This window comes from Lissotriton helveticus, chromosome 2_2 (genome assembly GCF_964261635.1).
Source record: "Lissotriton helveticus chromosome 2_2, aLisHel1.1, whole genome shotgun sequence".
Lineage (NCBI taxonomy): Eukaryota > Metazoa > Chordata > Amphibia > Caudata > Salamandridae > Lissotriton > Lissotriton helveticus.
Window position 1 is genome coordinate 507,716,157 of NC_136060.1, and position 27,334 is coordinate 507,743,490.

General features: G+C 48.8%; 1 protein-coding gene across 2 annotated transcripts in view; it reads right to left on the minus strand.

Moving 5' to 3' along the window:
- The window catches only part of CCDC142 (coiled-coil domain containing 142), a 187,886-nt gene that overhangs the window by 96,250 nt on the left and 64,302 nt on the right, over positions 1 to 27,334 (minus strand). For both annotated transcript variants that reach the window (XM_078678788.1, XM_078678787.1), the window contains 2 exons: positions 25,159 to 25,245; positions 21,983 to 22,147 (listed from right to left, as the gene is read on the minus strand). In XM_078678788.1, the coding sequence (XP_078534914.1) occupies positions 21,983 to 22,147; positions 25,159 to 25,245 (252 nt within the window). The remainder of the gene's footprint in view (positions 1 to 21,982; positions 22,148 to 25,158; positions 25,246 to 27,334) is intronic.

Consider the following 27,334-nt stretch of genomic DNA (forward strand, 5'->3'; position numbering starts at 1 on the left):
ATTCAGGTCAATTTCCTTCAACTATGGTGTATGCTAGGTCAGAATCTGATCCTTCAAAAGGGGAGTATCTTTTTGATGCAGTATATCCTCAGAATGATATTTTGCAGGATTTACCAGACGCTAGCAGTCACGATACTTCTCATGATCTAGGTACATTATCCCAAACATCAGTTATGGCTACAGAGGAGGCATCTTCCCGTGCCACTGTAATTCATAGTACGGCAGAAACTCTTGATTTAATTTTACCTACAGAAGAGGTTATAACTATTTTACTGTCGATAATTTTGGATCCATCGCAAACTTCACAGGAGCTTTTACTTCCGGATGTTTTAGCAGGTACTTGGGCTACGCCTGGATCTTGCTCTCCAATCAAGAGGTAGATTCTGAGGAGACAATGACTAACCCTGGGAGATCCATATTTTCTTCTTCAGCATCCAACACTGGAGAGTTTGATAGCACAGACAAGACAAGTCGCACTATCATAAATGCTTTTCCATCCAGCCCAGCTGAGAGACAGTCCAAGATGGAAGCATATGCAAAGAAGATTTTTTGCTTTAACCCCGTGCATGCTGATGACGGCCCCCAGCCGTCATGCACTACGGTGCTCGTGTGCTGATGACGGCTGGGGGCCATCATGAACCCGCTGTAGGAGAGTAGGGTCTGCAATCCTATGATCACCCAGATTTTTGCTTTTTGCTGCACTGGTTTACGACTTTCCCTGGCTGTGGGCCTGCTAATCAGACCCACAGCCTAGCTGTTCTCTCTATCCAAATTGTACTCAGGTACTGAATTGGCACTGGGCCCTCTCCAAGTCCCTGTACCCAGGGCTGAGGTGCACCCAGAAGTCTCCCAGGGGCTGAAGCATGTATTATGCCACCCCTGGGCTGACTAACTAAACTGACACAACTGGCTGCACGACAGCTGGGGCAAGGTGGTGTACTCACCCTTTGCTTTAGATATAGTATACCTATATCTAACCCTAAAATGGACACACAGATCTCCTATCAGTCACTCCTATGGCAGGCCTTAACAATCCTGAAGGCAGAGTGCTTGGAATCGTGTGAGATGGTGCTCTGGCATGAGCTGAGCCTGTCTGCGGCTTTCGGGACCTATCCCTTAGCCGTTTCCATGATATCGCATACCATATACTCTTAAGTGCATTATAATCCTCGCGGTTAAATGCCAACTCTGGTATCGCTTTATCAAAACATGTCGAGTAAGGTGTCATACGAATTGGAATACTAACCCCTCGCCAATTCTGGCGACGGGGTTAGCATTCCACCCTTCTAGAGGGACACGACATGCATGTAACCTATAACCCGGTTAAAAGTCAGACAGAGCCTTAGCATCCACAAAATGGATGCTGCCACCGAGACACAAGTCTGCCCTCCTGCTGCTGGGAGTCCTCCCAGAGCAGGAGATAAGGACAAAGGGTTTCCTGCCAGGGGCGGTGCCAGCACCGTCCCAGACAGGGTTTTGTGTATTGTAGGTAGGCAGGGCTTCAGAGGAAGGTGACTGCACGTGGCACCCCGGTGCTCACTGTGCATAGGCTGGCTCAAACCAGTTCCAGGGACACTCCAGACCCTGTGCTGGGGAAAAGCCCGCCAAGGAAGTGGGTGTAACCACCCCCCTCCTGGTCCCACCCATAGGGCAGGACCTAGTCGCGTGCCAGCCCCCTTTTCCAAGATAAAGGTAGAGACTGGCCCCCTTCCAAATCAGATCATCTTTGGAATCAAGATACCACTTTCCCAGAAAGGACTTCACGATTTCTTCCTCAAGATTCTCCCTTGTGGCTAAGGAGTAGTCACCCTGCATCCGCAGGCACCATCTAAGAACACTGCGGTCTGCTGCACGTCCTTCCTCCGGAATCCGACTGCCCAGCTCGACGAGACCCGGCTTCCCTGGCACCTCTGACCTCTACCCACCTCTACAGCACAGCTGAGAACCGTGGGTGCGACGAGACCTCGAGGGACCGGCCATCGCCAAGACTGCACGACTTCTGCACAGCAAGCCCACCGAGTAATTTCCTGGTGAGTGCTTTGGGGTCCGAGAAGCCCCCACCCCGAGCAGCTCCAGCACCGAAGAGCAGCCCCCCAGCATCTCCACGATCGGCGTGGGGCCCTTCTGCTTTTTGCTGCTCACCGCGTTGTTTGGCTACTAGCCCGCTGGCTTGTGGCCTTCCGAACGACGCCCGACGACAACACTGCTGCTGGTCTGGTTGCTCCAGACTGGCCCTTGCTTCCCTCCATCGGAGAAGCACCCTGGACCCTCCTGGTCCGGCTGAGACGCCATTTTAGGTCCACCGCGTGGGCCTTGCATTTGCCAAGACTTGTTGCCCAATCCTGGGTCCAGCGACGTCGACAGCAAGAACCTTCGTGGGACAGCTCGCACCTCCATCCTGGTCGCCGACAACGCCTCCTGGTCCGAGAGACTGCAGAGCCCAGCAGCGCCCACTCACCTGACTGCGGTGACTTCGCCCGGTGCCATCCTGGTGCCCACTTAATCACTGGCTAGTGATTCAAGAACTTGGTCCCCTCTGCTTTCAGGTTTCCTTCTTCCTTGATCCAGGCTTGGATCCATCGAACTTTTCTTCACTGGTCGCCTGCCAGCAACTTCTTCCTTCCAGGCTCCTGGTCCGGCACGAGGATTCCCGACGTCTTTTCAGACCTATGCAGCTGCAGCCCCTGGGCTAGGTAACTTCGGCACTTCGGTGTCCCAGCATAGCCTCACTATTCAAGGGTCAGGATCCACTGTCGTTTTCTCCCTACCAGGTCGGGTTCGCCCGTGAACACTAACTTTGTGAATTCTAGCTTCCATAGACTTTGTCCCGCATCCCGCGTGAGAGTGCACACTCTGCACCCGAGTTCCCTAGGCCTCCTGCTAGTAATCTAAAGGTTCAGTAGTCCAGTCCTAGCGATCCCAAAGCCTCTGAGAATCGTTACTTACCTGCTAGTAATTCGCATTCCACTTTTAGAGTATATGGTTTTTCGTGCCCCTCGGGCATTTGTGTATAACGTGCTAACTTAAGTATTTTCATAAGAGTTGTGTTGTGTGCTTAGCACCCTGTCCTCATAAAGAGTACAGGGTTGTTGTGATTCTAATAAATACATTGTTTATTTTCATAACACTTGTGTGGTGTCCTTTCACTGGGTGTTCAAGGGGTAATGTGATGGTAAAACAGCTGGCTTAACACGCCCTCTAGAGTCTTAGCCTTAGACTGCTCGTATCCATGCTACTAGGATAGCTGGTCTATAAGGTTGACTTACAACCAATCATCAATAAGGGTTGTTTGGACTGATATATAGTGATCACTAGAATAGTGAGCACTGCACATCAGGCCAACTTCTCACATTGGTGAGCAGCGGTTGGGATTTGAGCTTGCTGTTATTTTACCACACATGCCCTAAGAATATCTTGTGAAAGATCACATAAGTACTAAAGGTACATATAACTTAGCTTAGAATACTCTGAGTTCTACTGAACCAGCTGTTGTAGCTCCTAGGGCCTAGCACACCCTAAACTACAACTCTAGCAAGGGATCAGTAGGCAAACACATAGTGTAGGTAAGTGAACCACTTACACCTCACTAGAAAAGCATGTCTACCCAGGGAGAATCTACTGAGACTCCCCTGGTCAGTGTTGACCCTCCACAGGTCACTTCAAGATATGCAGCTCTCAGTTTCCAGGAGATGAGACAGATCTGTGTCTCCAGGAAACTGAAGCAGGGGTCTAACCCCACCATTCCCTTTCTGATAGGTCTCTTAGAGACATATGATGCCAGGAAGATTTCTCAGTTACATGAGAACATGCCAGCCTTGGAGGGAACCTCTGGAGATCCAGACCTCCCCAACACTGCCACAGCAGTTGAGGGAGAGGAGGATCAGGAGGAACTCTCTGGGGATGAGGTAGACAAAGGTCTTGAGGTAGTCAGAAGGCTAACCAGGGCCAACTTAGACTTACTTGGGCTAGGATCTGGGGGACCCCCAGTACTAACCCTAAGTGGGCCTAACCTTGGAGTTAGAGAGATAGATCTCTTTCTAGGGACTCCAATAGATCTCTGCACTCTAATGCCTCTTCTCAGGGGAGAAGAAATCCTCCACAGAGGAGATTTACTTCCCCTCAGAGAAGGAAGCATGAAGCTAGGATGAGACAAGCTGAACTGAGGATTGAAAGGGAAGAACTTGCCCTGGCCAAAGAGAAGCTTGCCTTTGCAAGAGAGCAGCAGATGAGTGGGCTAGCTCCCACTGGTGGCAGCAATCTCCCAAGAGATAGAGAGAAGGGTTTAGATACTAAACACCTGACTAAAATAGTGCCCCCCTTTAAGCAAGGGGATGACATCCAGAAATGGATGGCTGCTTTGGAGAGGGCCTGCACTGTGCAGTGCATTCCCCAGAGTCAGTGGGCAGCTATACTGTGGCTCTCCTTTGATGGTAAAGGTAGAGATAAGCTCCTCACTACAAGAGTGGAGGATGCTAAAAATTACCAGGTCCTGAAGAATACACTGGTTGATGGGTTTGGTTTAACCACTGAGCAGTACAGGTTGCTGTTCAGAGACACCCAGACAACGCAGTCTCAGGACTGGTCTGACTTTGTGGATTGTGCCACTAAGGCTTTGGAGGGCTGGTTGCTGGGTAGCAAGGTTACAGATTACACAGGATTGTATAATCTAATAATGAGAGAACAAATTTTAAACAATTGTCAGAACCAGTTGCTGCACCAGCACCTTGTTGATTCAGATCTGACCTCTCCCCAAGAGTTGGGAAAGAAGGCAGACAAATGGGTCAGGACAAGGATCAAGCAGAACCAGAACCAGAACCAGGGTGGTCAGAAGAAAGCAGACCAGAAGGGTAATGTTAGGAATGAACAAAATGACCAGAAGTCTTCACCAGGTCCCCAACAAACCAAAGAGGGTGGGGGTCAGGCTTCCCAGAAGAAGAAGACTCAAGAAGGCCAGTCAAAAAGGTGGTGCCAGTACTGCAAAAGTAAATCTCACTGGTTTAGTGAGTGCACCAAAAGAGGAGGACAAACTCCTGCCACTACAGCCCCTAAGGCAACTGCACCCCCTAGTACAGTCAGTAGTGGTAGTGTACCTCCCAAGGCATTAGTGGGGTTAACCTTGGGTACTGAGGGGTCTGACAACCTAGTTGGCACACTCACTCAGGCTGTCCTTGTCTGTACAGGGGATGTGGATATGTCCCCTGAGATAAGTCCCAATACTTTGGGCAAATACAGGCAGACACCTTTGATTAATGGCAAAATGGCTCAGGCCTATAGGGACACTTGTGCCAGTGTCACAATGGTGACACCTAACTTTGTGGACCCTGGACAGATCATGCCAGGTACTGATTTCCTGGTGACCAATGCCAGCAATATCACTACTAGTCATAGTGTGGCAATTGTGGCTTTCTCCTGGGGTGGAGTGAAGGGACAAAAGAAAGTTGTAGTCAGTTCAGACCTCCCCGTTGATTGTTTGTTGGGCAATGATTTGGAGTCATCACAATGGTCAGAAGTGGAGCAGAGGACTCACATGGAGATGTTAGGCTTGCCAGCACATGTGCTTGCTGTGACTAGGTCACAGGCCAGAAGATGCCCCACTGAACAGGTGCTGGATCCTGAAATTATGGACCAGACACCTTCCAAGAAGAAGAGCAGTAAGGGTAAGGCTTTGCCTTCCCCCTTGCCCCAGGTTGAGGATCAAGTCTCTGAGGAGGCTGATCTGGAAGAGCTGAGGGAAACTGAGCCTAAAGAGCTTGAACTTGATCAAGTTGAGTTTCTGGGCTCAGGGGGACCCTCCAGAGCAGACCTGGGGAAGGAACAGTTGAGCTGCCCTTCCCTTGAACCCCTCAGACAGCAGGCTGCTGCTGAGGCTGCAGGGAATGCCACAGGTGCCCACAGGGTATACTGGGAAGATGGACTCCTGTACTCTGAGTCAAGAGACCCCAAGCCTGATGCAACCAGGAGGCTGGTCATCCCCTTGTCTCTGAGAGGTTTCCTTCTCACCTTGGCCCATGAAATTCCCCTTGCAGGTCATTTAGGTCAGACAAAGACTTGGGACAGGCTTGTCTCACACTTTCACTGGCCCCATATGAATGAGAATACCAAGGAGTTTTGTCGCTCCTGTGTCACTTGCCAAGCCAGTGGTAAGTCAGGTGGCACAACAAAGGCCCCCCTCATACCACTACCTGTGGTGGGGGTTCCCTTTGAAAGAGTGGGGATTGACATTGTTGGTCCAATGGAACCCCAGACAGCATCAGGGCACAAGTTTATACTGGTGGTGGTGGACCATGCCACCAGGTATCCTGAAGCTATTCCCCTGAGGACCACCACAGCTCCTGTGGTGGCAAGAGCCCTAGTTGGAGTGTTCTCCAGAGTGGGTTTTCCAAAGGAGGTCGTTTCTGACAGAGGTACAAACTTCATGTCAGGATATCTGACTGCAATGTGGAAAGAGTGTGGTGTGAACTACAAGTTCACCACACCCTATCATCCACAATGCAATGGGCTTGTTGAGAGATTCAACAGGACCCTCAAAGGGATGATTCATGGACTACCTGAACCTCTTAGGAGAAGATGGGATGTCCTGATCCCCTGCCTCTTGTTTGCTTACAGAGAGGACCCACAGAAGGGGGTTGGCTACAGCCCTTTTGAGCTTCTGTATGGGCATCCTGTAAGAGGACCCCTGTGTTTGGTGAAGGAAGGATGGGAGAGACCTCTCAAAAAGCCTGCAACCAACATAGTGGACTATGTACTTGGTCTCCGCTCCAGGATGGCTGAGTATATGGAGAAGGCATCTAAAAACCTTGAGGCCAGCCAAGAACTTCAAAAAGCTTGGCATGACCAAAAGGCTGTTCTGACTGTGTACCAGCCAGGACAGAAGGTGTGGGTACTGGAGCCAGTGGCTCCAGCAGCTCTGAAAGACAAATGGTCTGGGCCCCACACCATCATTGAGCAAAAGGGAGAGGTTACCTACTTGGTGGACCTTGGAACTCCCAGGAGCCCTCTCAGAGTGCTCCATGTTAACAGGCTCAAGGCATATGTTGACAGGAAGGACATGAGCTTGCTCATGGCCACAGATGAGGGACAGGAGGAAGAGAGTGACCCTCTCCCAGACCTGCTCACTCAGAATCCTGATGATGGATCAGTTGATGGTGTTGTCTTTTGTGGCAGCCTCACTGAACATCAACAACAGGATTGCAGGCAAGTTCTGCAATCCTTCAGACATATATTCTCTCTGACACCCAGCCAAACTGATTGGTGTACCCATGATGTTGACACTGGAGACAGTCTGCCTGTCAAGAGTAAAATCTACAGACAGCCTGATCATGTTAGAGACTGCATCAAAACTGAAGTGCAGAAAATGTTGGAGCTGGGAGTCATTGAGCCCTCAGATAGCCCTTGGGCTAGCCCAGTAGTTCTAGTGCCAAAGCCTCACACCCAGGGTGGTAAGAAAGAGATGGGGTTTTGCGTAGACTACAGAGGCCTCAATGCAGTCACTAAGACTGATGCCCACCCAATACCAAGAGCAGATGAACTTATAGATAAATTGGCTTCTGCCAACTTCTTAAGTACATTTGATTTGACAGCTGGGTATTGGCAAATCAGGTTAGCTGAGGAAGCCAAACCCAAGACAGCATTTTCTACACCTGGTGGGCATTATCAGTTTGTGGTGATGCCCTTTGGATTGAAAAATGCACCTGCCACCTTCCAAAGGTTGGTGAATCAAGTCCTCACTGGGCTGGATGACTTCTGTGCAGCATATCTGGATGATATTGCTGTCTTTAGCTCCACCTGGGAGGATCACCTGGTCCACCTGAGGAAAGTGTTAGAGGCTCTGCAAAAGGCAGGCCTCACTATCAAGGCCACAAAGTGCCAGATAGGGCAGACACAGGTTGTATACCTGGGCCACCTTGTAGGTGGAGGCCAGGTTCAGCCACTGGAGAGTAAGATACAGGCCATCAAGGACTGGACTCCTCCAACCACCCAGACTCAGGTTCGAGCTTTCTTGGGCCTGACTGGGTACTATAGGAAGTTTGTCAGAAATTATGGGTCCATAGTGACCCCTCTTAATGACCTGACAAGCAAAAAGATGCCAAAGAAAGTTCAGTGGACAGCAAGCTGTCAGAAAGCATTCAATGACCTAAAACAGGCCATGTGCACAGCACCTATCCTCAAGAGTCCAGATTACTCCAAGCCATTCATTGTCCAAACAGATGCTTCTGAGTTGGGTGTGGGAGCTGTTCTGTCTCAACTGAATTTTGATGGTAATGATCAGCCTATTGCTTTCATTAGTAGAAGGTTGACACCCAGAGAGAAAAATTGGTCAGCTATTGAGAGGGAGGCCTTTGCTGTGGTCTGGGCCCTGAAGAAGCTGAGGGCCTACTTGTTTGGCACTCACTTCACCATTCAGACAGACCATAAGCCCCTCTTGTGGCTAAATCAGATGAAGGGTGAAAACCCCAAACTGCTTAGGTGGTCCATTTCCCTACAGGGGATGGATTTTACAGTGGAGCACAGACCTGGGACTGATCACAGCAATGCTGATGGGCTCTCCAGGTATTTCCACTTAGAGCAAGAAGACTCACCTGGTCAAGGTTAGTTTATTGTCCCAAAGTTTGGGGGGGGGGTCATGTAGGAGAGTAGGGTCTGCAATCCTATGATCACCCAGATTTTTGCTTTTTGCTGCACTGGTTTACGACTTTCCCTGGCTGTGGGCCTGCTAATCAGACCCACAGCCTAGCTGTTCTCTCTATCCAAATTGTACTCAGGTACTGAATTGGCACTGGGCCCTCTCCAAGTCCCTGTACCCAGGGCTGAGGTGCACCCAGAAGTCTCCCAGGGGCTGAAGCATGTATTATGCCACCCCTGGGCTGACTAACTAAACTGACACAACTGGCTGCACGACAGCTGGGGCAAGGTGGTGTACTCACCCTTTGCTTTAGATATAGTATACCTATATCTAACCCTAAAATGGACAGACAGATCTCCTATCAGTCACTCCTATGGCAGGCCTTAACAATCCTGAAGGCAGAGTGCTTGGAATCGTGTGAGATGGTGCTCTGGCATGAGCTGAGCCTGTCTGCGGCTTTCGGGACCTATCCCTTAGCCGTTTCCATGATATCGCATACCATATACTCTTAAGTGCATTATAATCCTCGCGGTTAAATGCCAACTCTGGTATCGCTTTATCAAAACATGTCGAGTAAGGTGTCATACGAATTGGAATACTAACCCCTCGCCAATTCTGGCGACGGGGTTAGCATTCCACCCTTCTAGAGGGACACGACATGCATGTAACCTATAACCCGGTTAAAAGTCAGACAGAGCCTTAGCATCCACAAAATGGATGCTGCCACCGAGACACAAGTCTGCCCTCCTGCTGCTGGGAGTCCTCCCAGAGCAGGAGATAAGGACAAAGGGTTTCCTGCCAGGGGCGGTGCCAGCACCGTCCCAGACAGGGTTTTGTGTATTGTAGGTAGGCAGGGTGTAGGAAGGTGGCTACCTGACTATGGTTACCCCTGATTTTTTGCCTGTGTTTAGCTGTTTTTTTTGACTTAGTTGACCTGGTTCCCTGCTAATCAGGGCCCCAGGCCATCTGCTCTCTCTGTAAAATGGATTCCATGTACCCTAGGTACATACCACAATTGGAAATGGACTCCTTGTCAGCCCCTGTATAATGCACTATAGGTGCCCAGGGCATAGGAGCCACCAAGGCCTACCAGGGGCTGCAGCATATCTTTTGCCACCCCTGGCTGGTTCTTAAATTGACACAACTGGCTGATCACTCAGCTGGGGTAAGGTGGTGTAAACACCCCTTGCTTAGATATAGTATACCTATATCTAAACCTATATCTGGACACATGTAAACCTGTGAGCCACTCCTATAGAAGGCCTCATCAATCCTGGAGGCTGAGTGCGTGGTTTTATGTGAGATGGAGCTCTAGCATGAGCTGAGCCTGTCTGCAGCTGTCGGGAACAACTCCCTAGGCTGTTTCAGGATAATGCCATACCATATACTCTTAAGTGCCTTATAATCCTCGCGGTTAAATAGCAACTTTGGTTTGGCTTTATCAAAACATGTCGTGTAAGGTGTCATACGATTTGGAATACCATCCCCTCGCCAGTTCTGGCGACGGGGATGGCATTCCACCCCTCTAGAGGGGTAAGACATGTTACTTCACTTAAATGCGGTTAATTTCTCCAAAGACCTTAAGATCCACAAAATGGATGCCTCTGACACAGACAAATGTCTGGACCCCTGCAGTTGACCGAAACTCAACCAAATGGGTCCTGGACAAAGGGTTTCCTGTCACAGGAGGGTGTCACCGCCCTCCAGACAGGAGATAGTGGATTGTAGCAGGGAGGTTTGAAAGAAACCAGACACTGCTTGGGGCGCACAAGGCTGCCCCTTGCATAATCCGGCCAAACCGGTTCTGGGGCACTCCAGCCCTCGTGCCAGGGCAGCCTGGATCAAAGGAAGGGGGTGTATCCACCCACTTCCTGGGTCCCACCCATAGGAGGGGACCTAGCAGGTAATCACGCCCCCCAGATTCGAATAAGAGTGGGAGCAGTGCCAATGCACATCAGATTTCCTGGAAGAAACATTAGAAACGAAACTCTGGACCCTTCGCCCTCCATTTCAACGTGGAAGCCCGAAGAATCTCCCTTGTGGTCAAGGAGTGACCACCCTGCAGCAGCAGGCACCATCCAGCCCTCGACGTCTACTTAGTTGCAGTTCCCGCCGGAACTCGAGCGACTGAGATCGACGAGATCAAGCCTGCCTGCCTTCTAACAGCCCGATCCACAGTCCCTGCAAAGCTGAGACCCGTGGAGGCGACCGGAAGCGTGGGGCACGCCATCTTGAATTGACCACGAGACGCTGACCGTGCAGCCCACGAGTGATCCTCGAAGCTGTGCACCGGGGTTTGAGAAGCCCCCACCCTGAGCTGCTCCTGAGCCGAAGTTCAGCCCTCCACACTCGACGAGTGCTGCGTGGGGCCCTTTGGCTCTATTTGGCTCAACGCGTTGGCCCGGTCACTTGCCAGCTGGCTAGTGGTCCCTGTGCCGACGAACTACCTAAGAAGACTCGTGAATCTGGTTGCTCCAGATCCACACCAGCTCCCCTGAAAAGGAGCCCCGACTCTGACCTTCCTGGTCCGAGTGAGAAGCAATCTTCCGATCCCGCGTGGATTGCTCTTGCCAAGGCTTGTTTGCTCCAAACTTGAAGCCGACTGCACCGACGGTGAGAGCCTGCGTGGGACAGATCGTGACCTGCTCCTGGACGTCGCAGATGCTCCAGAGCCCACGTGACAGCGGAGAGAAGCTCCTCGACGACCACCTGATTGCGCCCGACATTGCCTGGTTCCGTCCTGGTTCCACCCTGGTCACTGCTGAGTGACCCAGACTCTGTCCCCTCTGCTTTCAGGTACTCTACAACTTGAGTCCACCCTTGGACTCCACCGGACACTTCATCTTTAACCCGCCTGCAGCCCTTTCAGCTTCAAGCACCAAGAGCCTGCGAGACAGAACCCGACGCCACTTCGACCCTGTGCACCCACTTCCTGTGGGTGAGGTAACTTTGCTCCGCCGGTGTTCCCACACTGGTGCACACCTCTAGGGTCTGTGTGTTAAGTTTTGTTCCTCTAGGTTCAGCGGAAGTGTCCTTTAACTTTAACTTTACAACTTTTACGCACCATTGGTTAACATTGGTGCGTGCGTGCGCTTTCCGCACATCTCCCGAATCCCGAGGGCCATTCCCGACTTCAGCATTGCTTGTCCTGACTGCTCCCAGCGATTCCCTAGGCCCTAGGCCTAACCACTGCTCGAGTGGCATCTCTTATACCACTTGTTTAGTATATGGTTTGAGTGGCCCCCTGCCCTCATCCATAATTGTGCAACTTTGTATGTTTAAACAGTGCTTTTGATTTAACGCTTGTGCCCCTTTATTCATAAAGAATACTGGGGATTGTTTTTAGTAATAAACACATATATTTTTATAATATATACTTGTGTGGTGTCCTTTCATTTGATATTACAGGATTGTATGTGGTAAAACAGCTCGCTTAACACGACCTCTTAAGTTAAGCCTTTAGGCTGCTTAGTCCATGCTACCCCTAGGATAGCTTGTCTAATAAGGTTGACTTACAACCAGACACCATAAGGGATTGTTTGGTCAGATAGCAGGTGGTTCCAGAATTGGAAACATCCCCTATCAGGCCAACTTCTCACACAGGGCTTCAGAGGAAGGTGACTGCACGTGGCACCCCGGTGCTCACTGTGCATAGGCTGGCTCAAACCAGTTCCAGGGACACTCCAGACCCTGTGCTGGGGAAAAGCCCGCCAAGGAAGTGGGTGTAACCACCCCCCTCCTGGTCCCACCCATAGGGCAGGACCTAGTCGCGTGCCAGCCCCCTTTTCCAAGATAAAGGTAGAGACTGGCCCCCTTCCAAATCAGATCATCTTTGGAATCAAGATACCACTTTCCCAGAAAGGACTTCACGATTTCTTCCTCAAGATTCTCCCTTGTGGCTAAGGAGTAGTCACCCTGCATCCGCAGGCACCATCTAAGAACACTGCGGTCTGCTGCACGTCCTTCCTCCGGAATCCGACTGCCAAGCTCGACGAGACCCGGCTTCCCTGGCACCTCTGACCTCTACCCACCTCTACAGCACAGCTGAGAACCGTGGGTGCGACGAGACCTCGAGGGACCGGCCATCGCCAAGACTGCACGACTTCTGCACAGCAAGCCCACCGAGTAATTTCCTGGTGAGTGCTTTGGGGTCCGAGAAGCCCCCACCCCGAGCAGCTCCAGCACCGAAGAGCAGCCCCCCAGCATCTCCACGATCGGCGTGGGGCCCTTCTGCTTTTTGCTGCTCACCGCGTTGTTTGGCTACTAGCCCGCTGGCTTGTGGCCTTCCGAACGACGCCCGACGACAACACTGCTGCTGGTCTGGTTGCTCCAGACTGGCCCTTGCTTCCCTCCATCGGAGAAGCACCCTGGACCCTCCTGGTCCGGCTGAGACGCCATTTTAGGTCCACCGCGTGGGCCTTGCATTTGCCAAGACTTGTTGCCCAATCCTGGGTCCAGCGACGTCGACAGCAAGAACCTTCGTGGGACAGCTCGCACCTCCATCCTGGTCGCCGACAACGCCTCCTGGTCCGAGAGACTGCAGAGCCCAGCAGCGCCCACTCACCTGACTGCGGTGACTTCGCCCGGTGCCATCCTGGTGTCCACTTAATCACTGGCTAGTGATTCAAGAACTTGGTCCCCTCTGCTTTCAGGTTTCCTTCTTCCTTGATCCAGGCTTGGATCCATCGAACTTTTCTTCACTGGTCGCCTGCCAGCAACTTCTTCCTTCCAGGCTCCTGGTCCGGCACGAGGATTCCCGACGTCTTTTCAGACCTATGCAGCTGCAGCCCCTGGGCTAGGTAACTTCGGCACTTCGGTGTCCCAGCATAGCCTCACTATTCAAGGGTCAGGATCCACTGTCGTTTTCTCCCTATCAGGTCGGGTTCGCCCGTGAACACTAACTTTGTGAATTCTAGCTTCCATAGACTTTGTCCCGCATCCCGCGTGAGAGTGCACACTCTGCACCCGAGTTCCCTAGGCCTCCTGCTAGTAATCTAAAGGTTCAGTAGTCCAGTCCTAGCGATCCCAAAGCCTCTGAGAATCGTTACTTACCTGCTAGTAATTCGCATTCCACTTTTAGAGTATATGGTTTTTCGTGCCCCTCGGGCATTTGTGTATAACGTGCTAACTTAAGTATTTTCATAAGAGTTGTGTTGTGTGCTTAGCACCCTGTCCTCATAAAGAGTACAGGGTTGTTGTGATTCTAATAAATACATTGTTTATTTTCATAACACTTGTGTGGTGTCCTTTCACTGGGTGTTCAAGGGGTAATGTGATGGTAAAACAGCTGGCTTAACACGCCCTCTAGAGTCTTAGCCTTAGACTGCTCGTATCCATGCTACTAGGATAGCTGGTCTATAAGGTTGACTTACAACCAATCATCAATAAGGGTTGTTTGGACTGATATATAGTGATCACTAGAATAGTGAGCACTGCACATCAGGCCAACTTCTCACACCCGCCCACTCAATAAAACTGCCGCACAGGCGCAGAATCGCGGCAGCATGCAAGGGGTTAACAAGTTTGGCATTACGTTCTGTAAATACTTCCTGCGTGTTGGGTAGATATTCTCACACTTTGTGGGATAGAGTTGCTGATGTTTTACCAGCAATACCGGAGGCTACTTGAATTTTTTTTTTGAACGTTTGGTTTCAGATAGGCAGCATGCCCCAAAATCTTCTATAAAATCTGGATTAGATACATTAGATTGTTTGGGTAGAGTCCTGGGGATCAGTGTGGTAGTAAGAAGGCATGCTTTGATCCAATCAACTAGGTCCTCAACAGATGTCCAGCATTCTTTGATAGATATGCCATTGGCTCACTAAAGGTTGTTTGGGGAAAAAGCAGATAATGCCCTTGAGAGACTAAAGGAAAGCAAAGTATCTGCTCCTTCTTTAGGATAAGCAACGCCAGTGCGTCAGTTGTCACAACAACAATGCCCCTTTCAGGGGTTTGGTAGAGGGTACCTTCAGAGACAGAGATTGTACATACCAGCAGTCCAACCATTTCAAGGATGCGGTCGAGGAGCAGGTAGACAGCGTACAACCACACAAATACAACAGTCTGCCCAAAATACAGCCCCCTCCCTTCTGCAACAACATCAAAGCCATTCTAAGTTGACCTTGATGCCTCACGATGGGCGGGTTGGGGGTTGAATCACTTAGTACCACCTGGTTTGGAGAAGCAGAACTTGAGATTAGATTGTGGCACAAGGTTACTCCGGACATACCAGACTCCAGACATACCACCACCCCCACAATTTATGTGGGTGGACCACTTCTCAAATCTTCATTCAGAAGGGTAGGCTCTAATGGAGAAGTGGGCAACAGGGAGAGTACCATATTCAGAAGTAGGCACTGGTTGCTACTCCTGTTATTTTCTAATAACAAAAGAGGATGGGGGTGTTCGCCCTACTTTAGATCTTCAACTCCTGAACTTCTTTTTGAGGAATGACAAGTTCAAAATGCTCACGTTGGCCCAAGTTCTATATGCCCTGGATGTGTGGGATGCGTATTTTCCCATTCCCAGTCTGAAGTCTCACAGATGTTATCAGGTGAGACAAGAGCATTGTCAATTCTCTGTACTCCCTTTTGGGCAGACCAGTGCACCTAGGATGTTAACATAGGGGAGGAGCGAGGTACCGAGGGCACTTTTATAAAGCTGTTTGTTGTTTTAAAAACTGTTTTCTGCTGCTGGGGAATTTGGCTGTTCAGGGGCACCCATTACCACACTTTGGGGCATTTAAATACTCTGTGGGGACATCTACCATACTCTCCGGTCCACCGCAATCGCATTAGGCGATTGATTGAGTGGAGAGAGCTTAGCTAGTCTTTTTTTACTGTTTACTAGCCTGGCGGTTGGCGGTCTAGTCTTCAACTCGCCACCGCCATAAATTCAAAGGCACGCCAAAGGCAAGCCCAGTCGGCGCCCCTCCTCGCCGGTACGCCGCCAGACGCCAGGAAATGCTGCCAGTTTCACTCCAATGCCACACAGGGAGCCGAATATGTTACACTCGAGAGGCACTCCTGGCCTGCAGACATACACTTTCCTGTACCAAAAGGATAGAGCCTGGTAAATATAATAGTAAGAGGCCTAACAGGATCATTAATTGTTTTAACTGTGGGTGGGCCAGGACTAAACAACTCCCCTCCCCTTGCGATCATCAACTCTGTAATCAGACAGAACAAAAATAAGAGGGGAGGTATACCGATGGCTGCAGGGAGACTAGGGCGACTAGGGGGTCAGGGCAGGTTGGACATATACCTGACATCCAGGGGCTGTACCTGAATGCCAGATCTATCCCTAAACATGCAACAGAAATATAGGGCCTACTTGAGTAACAAAAGCCTGATATATGCCTCTTTACGGAAACATGGCTTAACCAAGAGGCTAAGCCAACATTGGCAATAGCATTCCCTGAAGAATATGCGGTCACTAGATTGGACAGGCCCGACAAACGGGGTGGGGGACTGGCCATTGCCACACGTCACCCTTATTACATTAGGACATTAGATAGGGTGTCCTCTGCGAATTTTGAAGCTCCTAACATTTAGAGTGTAACAGTCCTAGGTCATCGAATGGACAGGGGCGTTAGTATATTATCCCCCTGGAGGCAGCAACAAGGAATTCCTGACTGCACTTCTGGAAAGACTGGTGCCGCATGTTCTGAAGGCTACTAAATTTCTACTAATAGGTGACGTAAATCACCATTTAGAGCTGTCCTCCAATTCAGACGCAGCCAGCCTTATTACCTCAATGGAATCCTTAGAGCTATCGCTAAGGATTACCAACTCCACTCACAGGGCAGGTCATATGCTAGATGCCATTTGTTCCAACGTGGGCGATCTGGCTGTTGAACCTCCCCAACTCCTTGATTGGACTGACCACATGGCCTTAAGTTTTTCATTACCATCCTCCCACCTAGCAATACGGACTCATAGCCAGAAAAACGTGCGACGACCATGGGCAAGAGTAACTCCCCTAGCCTTTGATCGGGCTTTCATCGCCCCCTCACTGGACGAGGACGTAGATTCTAATTCTGCATGGGAGGGACTAGTTGGAGCAATTCAGGGAGCCTTAGACACCATAGCCCCTTTGAAAAGAGCCACAACGCAGGAGAGGGCAGCCCCCGCCCCTTGGTATTCAGACACCCTTAGAAAGGAAAAATCTCTATGTAGGGCCCTAGAGAGGAGGTGGAGGAAAACGAAGGCGATATCAGATAAATTAGCATACCGGACATCACACAGAGCCTACCTAAACAGCTGTAATACAGCAAGGACATATCTGGGTGTCCGCATGGCGGAGGTGGATAATTCCTCCAGGGAACTTTATAGGATCCTGAAGGAATTTACAAACCCCAAGGCTGGTAAGGAAGCCCCTCCCCCCCGCCTTCCCCCTTCCCCCCCCCCCACTCAGGACCGGTGTGAAGATCTAGCCAGGTATTTTACCAGTAAAATCGATCTGATTTACCAGTCCTTTGGATCAACACTATACGACCCAGGGGAGGAATATCTACCTGGAAATCGACCACAAGAACCGGCCTTGCCCTATGGGTTGGACACCTTTACCAAGCTAACCAGAGAGCAAGTAGAGCCCCTATTAAGCCGTGTAAAATCTGGTTCGCCATTAGATCCTGCGCCTCCAGCCGTTATGGCAACTCTCAGCACGGTCTTGCCAGAGGCTCTTGTTAAGATATACAACATCTCATTGGAGGCGGCGGTCTTTCCCAATGAATGGAAGAGTGCGCGGGTAAAGCCACTCCTGAAAAAGGTGGCAGCAGACCCGAACGCCCTACAGAACTATAGGCCAATCTCTCTTCTCCCCTGCTGCTCGAAGGTCTTGGAAACTCTGGTGAACCAACAGCTTTCCAATTACTTGGAACAGCACAACCTCTTGGACCCCTCCCAGTCTGGATTTTGTGCACCCCACAACACGGAGGCTACACTGTTGGAGGTGACGGATACCATAAGGATGACCTTGGATAGCAGGACCCCAGTAATCCTAGTCCTCCTCGACCTGTCAGCAGCATTTGACACCATCTCACACAAGACGCTGCTAGGCAGACTGAGGGGGATTGGGGTACAGGGAAGGGCCCTCAAGTGGATTCAAAGCTTTCTCTCAGGGGGTACCCAGAGTATCCAGCTAGATACGTTTGTATCCCAAATTGGCAAGGTAGATAAGGGCGTACCGCAGGGATCTGTGCTCAGTCCGACCCTGTTTAATGTATATGTAACCCCACTGGCCGATATCATCAGGGGCCATGGTTTTCAAACTATCTCATATGCGGACGACACGCAGCTAATCGTCCCGATTGGGGATGATGTCATTTCCACCCAATCAAGGTTCAGAAGCTGCATGTCCAGCATTGCTACCTGGATGAGGAGGAACTTTTTACAGCTCAACTCATCTAAAACTGAAATACTGCTGTTTGGGAAGTCAGAGGACATCTGGTCCCCAGAATGGTGGCCCACTGAACTGGGCGATGCCCCCGCACACAGGAGCTGTGCGAAGAACTTGGGCATCAAGATAGATAATAAACTATCCATGGAGGAACAGGTCAAGACAGTCTCAGGTGCCTGTTTTGGCACCATGAGAATGCTTAGGAAGGTCTTTCCGTGGATCCCTTTGTCAGCAAGGAAGACCCTTATCCAGTCACTCCTGGTAAGCCGGCTGGACTATGGAAATTCGCTGCTGGTAGGAGCAAGGGAAGATCTTTTATCTCGACTCCAGGTAGTGCAGAAAACCGCGGCCCAGCTTGCCCTCAACAAACCGGCAAGAACTCCATCAGCCCCACTACTGCACCAGCTACACTGGCTCCCGGTGAGGAAGAGAGCTATTTTTCAGATGCTCTGCGTAGCCTTCAGATCACTACAGGGAAAGGGCCCAGCCTACCTTAGGAATAAAATCAGATGGTATCGGCCAGCCCGACAACTGAGATCTAGTAACTCCAATTTTCGGTGTACCCAGAAAATACGGAAGGTACGTATTGGAGGTAGAGCCTTCTCCTACCTGGCAGCTACCCACTGGAATATGCTCCCACAAAACCTCAGGTCCTGCAGGGAACTAATCAATTTTAAAAAATTGCTGAAGACTTGGCTCTTTTAAACTCACATCCTCTTGACCTTTCTCCTTGTATAGCGCCGAGAGATCCTTTCGGGGATGATTCGTTTGTGCTCAACAAATCCACAAATAAATAAATGTGGAGGTTACAGTTCATCTGCGGAGGATGGGAATACCAGTCTTCCCGTAACTTAATGACTGGCTGTTAAAGGTAAATTTGCCTCAAGCAGCTGCGAGCCATCTGAAGAAGACAGACGACATATTGAGGTATCGACATATTGATGTATTTAGATTTTACTATCAATGTGCCAAAGTCACACCTGACTTCTTCGCAAAGACTCCCTTTTATCGGAGTTACATTGCACACGGTGTTGTTTTGAGCTATATCTCCGCCTCATCGAGTCCAGGATGTTTCAGCCAGCAGCCTGGATCTCGGTGAGAGCGGCTCTGATGTTCCTGGGTCTCTCGGTCTCCTGCATCCTGCTTGTGGACCCTGCCAGGTGGCACATGCAGGCTTTACAGTGGAATCCTCTGTGTGCTCAACACAGAGATTTATCAGATTTCATCTAAGTATCCGAGGAGACTGCAAAAGATCTGCAGTGGTGGCTACTTGACTGCACTTGGGCCAGAAGCAGAACCCTTTCATTGCCATATGCGACCATAGTGATTGATGCGTCTTTACTGGGTTGGGGAGGTTATCTGGGGGACAAGAAGGTCAGAGAACTCTAATCTCTGGAGGAAGCTCGTCTTCACATGAATTTATAGGAGCCTTGGGCAATCTGATTGGCCTTAAAAGCTTTTCTTCCAAGGATCAGAGGGCAAAGAGTGCAGGTACAGATGGACGCTACGACTGCCTTTTGGTATTGCAACAAACATGGCGGAGTGGGTTTGTGGATTCGGTGTCAGAAAGCTATTTGTCTGTGGAAGAGGCTGAGTGATCATGGTATATCTCTGATCGTCAACACCTGGCAGGGTCTTTAAATGTCAGAGGAGACAAACTCAGCCAGCCATACCTCGGGGGAACATGAATGGCATCTATGGTCGGAAGGGGTACGGAGTGTCTTCCAACAATGAGGAGAAACCTGGCTTAATCTATTCACCACCGCAGAGTACGTGCAGTGTCAAGATTTCTGAGTGCTGGAGTATCCAAGGCAGTTCTCTCTAAGAGACACCTTTCGCCTTCATCGTGGCATGGGACTCCTGTAGGCCACTGCCTCTCCTGCCCAGATTGCTCAAGAAGATCAAGAGACACCAGGCCCACGTCATCCTAGTGGTTCCAGACTGGGAAAGGAGAGTGCGGTATCCAGAACTTCTAGCCATGTGCATCAGTCCATCGATTATGCTGCCTCTGAGCGAGGACCTCCTGTCACAAAAACAGAGTCTGGTTCAGGGCCCGAATTTGCATGGGTTACACCTCCACGCATGGAGTTTGAGCAGAGGCAGTTGATAACGTATGATCTTCCTACAGAAGATGTTGGAGGAACCCTAGAAGCCAGGCACCCATCTGCAAAGACTGTTTATGATGGACACTGGAAGAAGAAAGCAAACTGGACTCGATAAAGATTGTGGCATCATTACATGGAGAGGGCTCACAACCGTACCACATATTATTCCACTTTCCTACATTGTACAACTGAGAATTACTGGTAAAGGGAAGCTGTACCTTTTCTTTTAAACTGAGCCAGCCACAGTGCAGGGGTTTAGAGGCTGGTGGCCTGTATGTCTCTCTATATTAGTGCAGCTTCCACTAGGGTTGAGCGAGAGACCGATACAAGCCCTTATTAGCAAGATAGTAACTTGTTTCGAGATGGGCTGGGGACTTTTTGTCTTTGATCTCTGCATTCGTTTTTATTGCTCCATAATCTGTTATTCTGCTACCTTGTCTGTTCCAACTATCAGCTACCTCCAAACTGTGGTGTTTCAGGAGAGTGGTTACTGGTGCTATCTTACAGTGCTGTGTGTTTCCTGCATGGCTCTATGTTAGCCTATTTGTATATATTATAGGCCACATTTCTTTGGTACATGTTACTACATAAACATGCTTGCCTTTGTGCCACATTGTCGTTTTTACACAGAACCTGCATATGTTTTTGTGTTCTGTTCTTTTCCTGGGATTTAGTCTGAACACCACAGACAAGTTTAAACAACAATGCCCCTTGTTTATCTTCTCTGATCGGACACTAGCACCTAGACATAACATGAGAATGCAGCTGCTGTTTGTGAGCACACTTTTCTTGTCATATAACTAAGGATGAGAGTTTTAAAAAAAGACACACTGAGCGAAGGTCCTGAGGTCAGATTACCACATTGGCTGAGATGTAGAACGTCCATCAATCAATCAATCATATCATTTGTAAAGCGCACTACTCACCCGTGAGGGTCTCAAGGCGCTGAGCTCAAGGTCCATCTATGTATGCTATGGTATGGGGTCCGCCACTAATCCCAGAGATCTTTTATATACAATAATTTAGCTTCAGTAGGGGGTAGGGTTTAGGCTAATCTGTTTTATACCACGACAGGGCTTTTTATGGTATATGATTTGTTAACCATGCTAGCAATATTTTTGCTATCCTTTTGTTTTCTAATTGTGGATCAAATATCTTACAGCACAATAGTTTAAATACATCTTCTACACTTCCTTTGTATCTCTTGTGTAGCTTGTTGTGGACAAGTACGAGTGAGAGAGCGAAAAGGTGTGTCTAGTTACAACGATCCCTGATTGGATCGAGAGTGTTATTTTCTGGGGTACCAACTCACTTGTTTTTCTGGAAAGGTTAAGAGGGCAAGTGAGGCACTACAGCTAGTCGGACTCGGGCTCATAGATACTGAGGTGGCATGGGGACTCAGTCCCTACATGCTGATATTGGTCCCAAGCATAGTTCTGTTTCTGAACAGACTCCCTGCAACAATAGTTAAAAGATTTAGTCATGCCCCTTAGTAAGGCCAGTATGTGAATCTACAAGGCTATGCTTTCCATCTATAGATGTGCCTGCACTTCACATTATATGTGTTTTGATAAGTATCAACAAAAAGTATTGGACATTTAGAAAGGAATTAAATCTATACGAGACGGACCAAAATTGAAAAACTCTTCGATGTACAAAAAATACCATAAAGAGCAGAAGCAAAGCTCTTAATATCAACAAAATCTCTCATAATGAGATCACACAACCTCAGATGACTTGAATGATATATTAATTGGATAACACTGTTTGCCCTAGCATCAGATTTCCCTCTAAAGACATAGCTTAAGCACGACCTCACCCACCCCTGCTACTCCCCTTAAAGGATGCTACTCACCAGAGCACTGCATCTTCCTCGAGTGTAGACATTCTAAGAGAAAGCCAAGAGCTGGGAAGAGGTCCAGCAGCAGTCCAGCTGTTCTGCTTCGCACCTGCTCGTTGACTCTGCTTGAGTTAGGAACACATTTATCGTTTAATCCAGACCCAAGTGCTCTACAGAACCCTGGACGAAAAGGAAAACACAAATCACCAAAAGAACTTGCCAGGTACATGCTGTCAGAAGCACAAATGACAAACCCTGAGTTCTTATCAGCACGTCTTCTGATACAAATGGTACCCCTAATTATGTAGCAGAGTCTAGCGCCTACGAAAGGAACGATGAAAACTGTTACCAGAAGGAGTCAGCCTGGTCTTTGCATGGTCTCTGGTTTGGTCTGTTCCTGTGGTGGGGATACATGCAAGTCACATTTCAGGGTTCATCCAGGTTTTTCACACCTGTTCTTGCCACAAACTGCTAGTGGGTTGATACCACAAACATAGTAAATATGGACTACTCATTTGAAAAATGCAAAAACTTGTTGCTTTTTACAACTCGGTTTATTCCTGAAATTTGGGAAGATGGGGATCTTCACATAGAAGCAGTTTCCCAAGATGAGTTCACGGAATTAAAAACCAGAAGATGGAAAAGAACCATACTGCTGGTTCTCAAAAGGTTCCCACAGGACTATCCCTGTGTACAAAGTCTTTTCTCGCTAGATACTTTTACAGAGACACATTTCTGGAAACATTCCCAAAGTGCCTACTTACTGAAAGGCACAACAGGAATAAGTCTGTGGTCAATTTTGGATGTGAGTTAAGGGGAGGGTTTTTCACTCGGGCAGCACAAGGAGCAGCATGTCTTTGAAGGGTTACCCTGTTTCCCTTGGACAAGGGCATGGGCAGATTCCCATGCACAGCTGCCTCCTTGTTGGTCTTGGGTCCAATGGCACAAGTACTACTGCGTGTCGATGAGTCACTCCAGTGGTGCACTCTGCTGTGTCAGAAAGTACGAGAGCACACTCAGAAACCCGCAAATATATGCATGCAGTGTGTGCCTCAGGAAAGTGAAGCAGGAACCCAAAGGTAGTAGTAAAGGAGGATGGCGTGAGGGTGTGGTGGTATCAGCAGGGTGCCCTACACAGCAAGGTCCTGCTTGTCACCAGTGAACAGACAGGAGGCTCACGGTACAAGTAGGGCTTTATGAAGCCGATCACACTAACACTACCAATTGCACTAACTCTCTCCATTTCTTTGAGGCCAACTTATGCCAGCAGAACCCTCACCAGCGCATTCTCATTCCACAGTCTGTAGTTCAGAGTAAGACTTGGTGAGTGAACATTTGTGACAGATCCATTTGACATGAGACTATCAACCCCCACAACATGTCTCAATCTCAGATTCATCTGAGTAACCCCTGGTTGTGTTAAAATACTTGCCTACACCTTGTTCTTTCAACTACTTGATCCAAATTCAATCATGTTCTCCAGATCAAACAAACCCAATGGGTAATGTTAGCTTCCACCGCGCTCTCTTGCATCATGGCAAAAGGTTGATGTCCTGTTGCTGCAGAGACATCTCACGGAATGCACAATTTCCAAAACAATGTCAAGGGAGAGCATCCCTTGCATCAAAAGTTCTGACTTCTCCACTGATCACAACTATACTCCATTTTTTGTTGTCAAAGATGTTTTTATTTGAAATGTTTGTGCATACATTCCATAAGCATAAAAAACAATGATATTGTCATGGGTTCCCACGCAGGGGAGAAGAAGGCACCTGGAAAGTTGGTAAATCAGCCAAGTGCTGCAATGACAAGGAGTTAGCTCTGATGCCTACTCAGAAGGCCAAATAAAAGGTACAGCTTCCCAAGAGACAGAGCATTTCCATATTGCTGGATCAGGTAAGAACATATCCATTCCGCAACATTGCTAAACAGACATGCGAATCAGCTGCAAACACCTCCTAAGACCCTGACAGTACCTGCTCCAGAGATTACCTCCGGAGTGCTATAGAGGAATGAATCTAGCTCAATAGGGCGTGTCCCAACATGGGGCACCCGTTCGTATGATAGAACAATACAACAACCAAAGAATAAAAAAATAAAAATAAACTCTACCCACCCTACCCGTGGCAGCGGACTATACTCCATTTTAAGTAATCAAATGTTGCAGCATTCCCGCTGCCAAGCGCATATTTTAAAGATTTAGTATCACATGTAGCAATTTCATGCACAAAATAATATTGAAACAACTGTGAGCAATAGCCTACAGGCACTACTGCATACATCACACCACCTTCGATTGAGGTAAATGGCCCTTGGTCTGAAGCCGTTTTTCTCTACTCTTCTCTGGCATCTCCACCCTCTGCAAAGGAGTGGGGGGGTTCTCGATTATTTGGACTTTTATAATTTTACTCACATTGTGTATGGACATTTTTATAAGTGACAATAACACTAGGCCGACCAAGTTTCCACTTGCTATTGGCGTGGTTATGTTTCTGCTTAAATACCTCTCATCGGCTTGTGGAATACTCTTACAAGACAAAGACTGAAGTGGAATAAATCTCAGACCCCCAACTACTCACCGTCAATTCGTCCTTGACGCAGCCAGACCGGTCAGCTGTGCTCCATACAACATGTATCTAAGTCTCCATCCACGCGCTTCAACACCCTATCGGCCTAACAACCTTCCAAATACTTGTACTAGCTCAAAGGAGACTTAACCATGCTCCCTTAACAATACACCACAACAATTTTATCTGGCACCGAGTTTCAAAACATTTTCAGCCAGTGCACTTATTTCAATCACACTACATTAAATCACCCAAACAACTTGCTCCTTTCTGATAAGATTGCAATAAATCAGGATTTTCAATGCCAACTTGCAGCTGTTCACACAACTCTGGTCCTGGCTCAGATGTAAACTTTGTGGCCTTTCTGCTGGCCATGTTGGACCCTACATCCCATACTAGTGACTGTAACCAATCTAGATGAGGAAGGAACAGAGGCTGATAAGGAAGCGATGCCTAATACACACAGCCCACATGCCTGTAGCCCCTCCCCTCTTTATTCCATACCTCCCCCAATTACCTCCATTAGACCATTGAAGGGTTCATAGGCACTAGCAGTATTGAAGCAATGAAAGAACACACCACAATACAATGAAAGCTGTGCTCCCTTTCCAACAAACCCCTTACCGTGGTCCCAACCAATCAAGGCTGTTCTTGTAAGCAGGTGCAAGCACAAGTTCCAGCTGCCCAACAAGTATTCTTCAGGAATGGAAGCTGAAACGAGACCAACAATTTTAGAAAATAGGATTTATTTCTGTACTGGCTGACAGAACAGGCCATGCAATTAGCGTCCAGCTCCTACCATACCACATGCTAGATTAACAAGATTCTTGGTTGCAAACAAGTAATAAATGCTGCATTAGGGCCACAGAGATGGGATGCTCTCTGGTCACAACAATAGGCTGGGATTTTTCCAGCATTCAAATTGCAACTCATACTGGAGGGCAGGGCATATGAGGGAATTTCAATGAGGGAACAATCAACCGGGTTGCAAGTACAGCTAATAAATACCCACGACTAATGGTTGCAGGCAACGGTAGAGAGCATTAAAGAACACTTCTAATCCCCACGAGAATCATTTCAACAAAGCTTTCAATTATTTGCAGTTTGGGGTCAAACTGAAGGAATGGATGACACTTCAGTTCTTTTTAGGTTTCGGCTACCGACCCAGCAGTGGGTGGGCGGAGCCGAAATCTTTTGTTAGTAGTATGGGGCCTGAACAAGCCCCTCTTCTCCATTGGCTGGCCTCGTAAATGCTGGCCAGACATTGGAGGAGAGGAGCGTCACTGAGTTCAGAGCCCGCCTTGACGCGATTCGGGGGCGTTTCCGTGTCTTTTTTTAAGTCACGCCCTCTCCTCTTCCCATTGGCTGGAATTTTACCTTCCAGCCAATGTGAAGGGGAGAGCACGCCCCCGAATCCCTACAGGACGCTGTGCTTTCCGAGCAGCGTCTACCGAGGCTTTTAGGTAAGCCTCTGCCCCCCTTTTGTGCCGTTGTTTCTTGTTTTTCCAGCGATCCGACTTTTGTGCACTCCTGCTCGGTCTGTTTTTTTATGAGGTGATGTTTTCCGGCACCTCACGGGACTTCTCTCAACTTGTTTCGCTGGGCGACTTTTTCGTCACAGTTTGTTCCACTTCAGGTTTTTTTTAAAGTCCCCCTGAGGTGATTGTTTTTTTGTTTTTTTTGTTCGCCACTTCTTGCAGGTCCTTTTCAAATGTGGACCTGAGTTCTCTCAGTTTCTGCCCGAGGCTTCGGACTCCTCCGCTGCAACTTACTTTTCTTCCTCCGAGTTTCAGTATCACAACAAAAGTTCACTGCCGCTGGAAGAGGAGCTTCTGTTTTCTGGATGAACGCTGCACTTTTGTTTTCGAATAGTCCATTGGTGATCTCGCTTTTTTTTGTCACCGTTTTCGCACCATTCTATCGCTTTCAAAGTCTGTCAATAAAAGTGAGCCGGAGGACTACTTTCTCTCTCTGTCGCTGGATTCAAAGGTGCCTGTGTCCGCGCGCCTGTCTCTTCATTTGACAACTCCCGGAGAATTTTTTTGAAACAAGTTAATAGACAAACCGTCCACCATGTGATGATAGTGTAAGGGGAGGGAAGGCCTGTCAGAGCGAATAAATGCGTTTCAGGCAGACCAATCAGACCGCGTCAGCCCCGGCAACCCCTGAGCAGCCATTTAAGCACGCGCGGAGTTTTGCATGAAAGGGGGCGTGGATGGCGGCGAGAGGGCAGGCGCTGGGCGGGACCATGGAGGCTGCACCTGCGACCAATCGGGAGGCGGTGTCTGGGTTTGCAACAGGTCCGTGCCCGCCTGTTGTAGGAAGTGTGGACACCGCTGCCTGGGTCCATGTGCACGCACAGGGGTGAGCTCTTCGGTGGGAGAAGGAGGCCGCTGAGGCTGCCAGTTTTCACGCAGATCACTCACTGAAGTGCTCCTAAAGCAGGCCGTCTACATATGGCAAACAAATAAGATAATGAATTACACACACTACCAAACTCCTTAGGTTTTGTGCCTATCATCCCGATGGGCCTGGAGTGTGAAACCGGTAGATCTTTTCGTTTCTAACAGAAATGCATCTGATTTTTTCCTAAGAATAAATACATATGACCTAATTGCTTTTGAAATACTTTTGTAATATGTTTATTGTGTTCGTTTGCAATAAAAAACAATCTTCCAGTTCTGAGTCTTTCGTATTTTAAGGAATTCAGATCCCACTGTTTTCCAAGAAGCAGACATGTATCAGGTCACTCGGGAAGGTGCCAGAAAGTTTGACTAAAGTTGCAGATACATACAGAGAA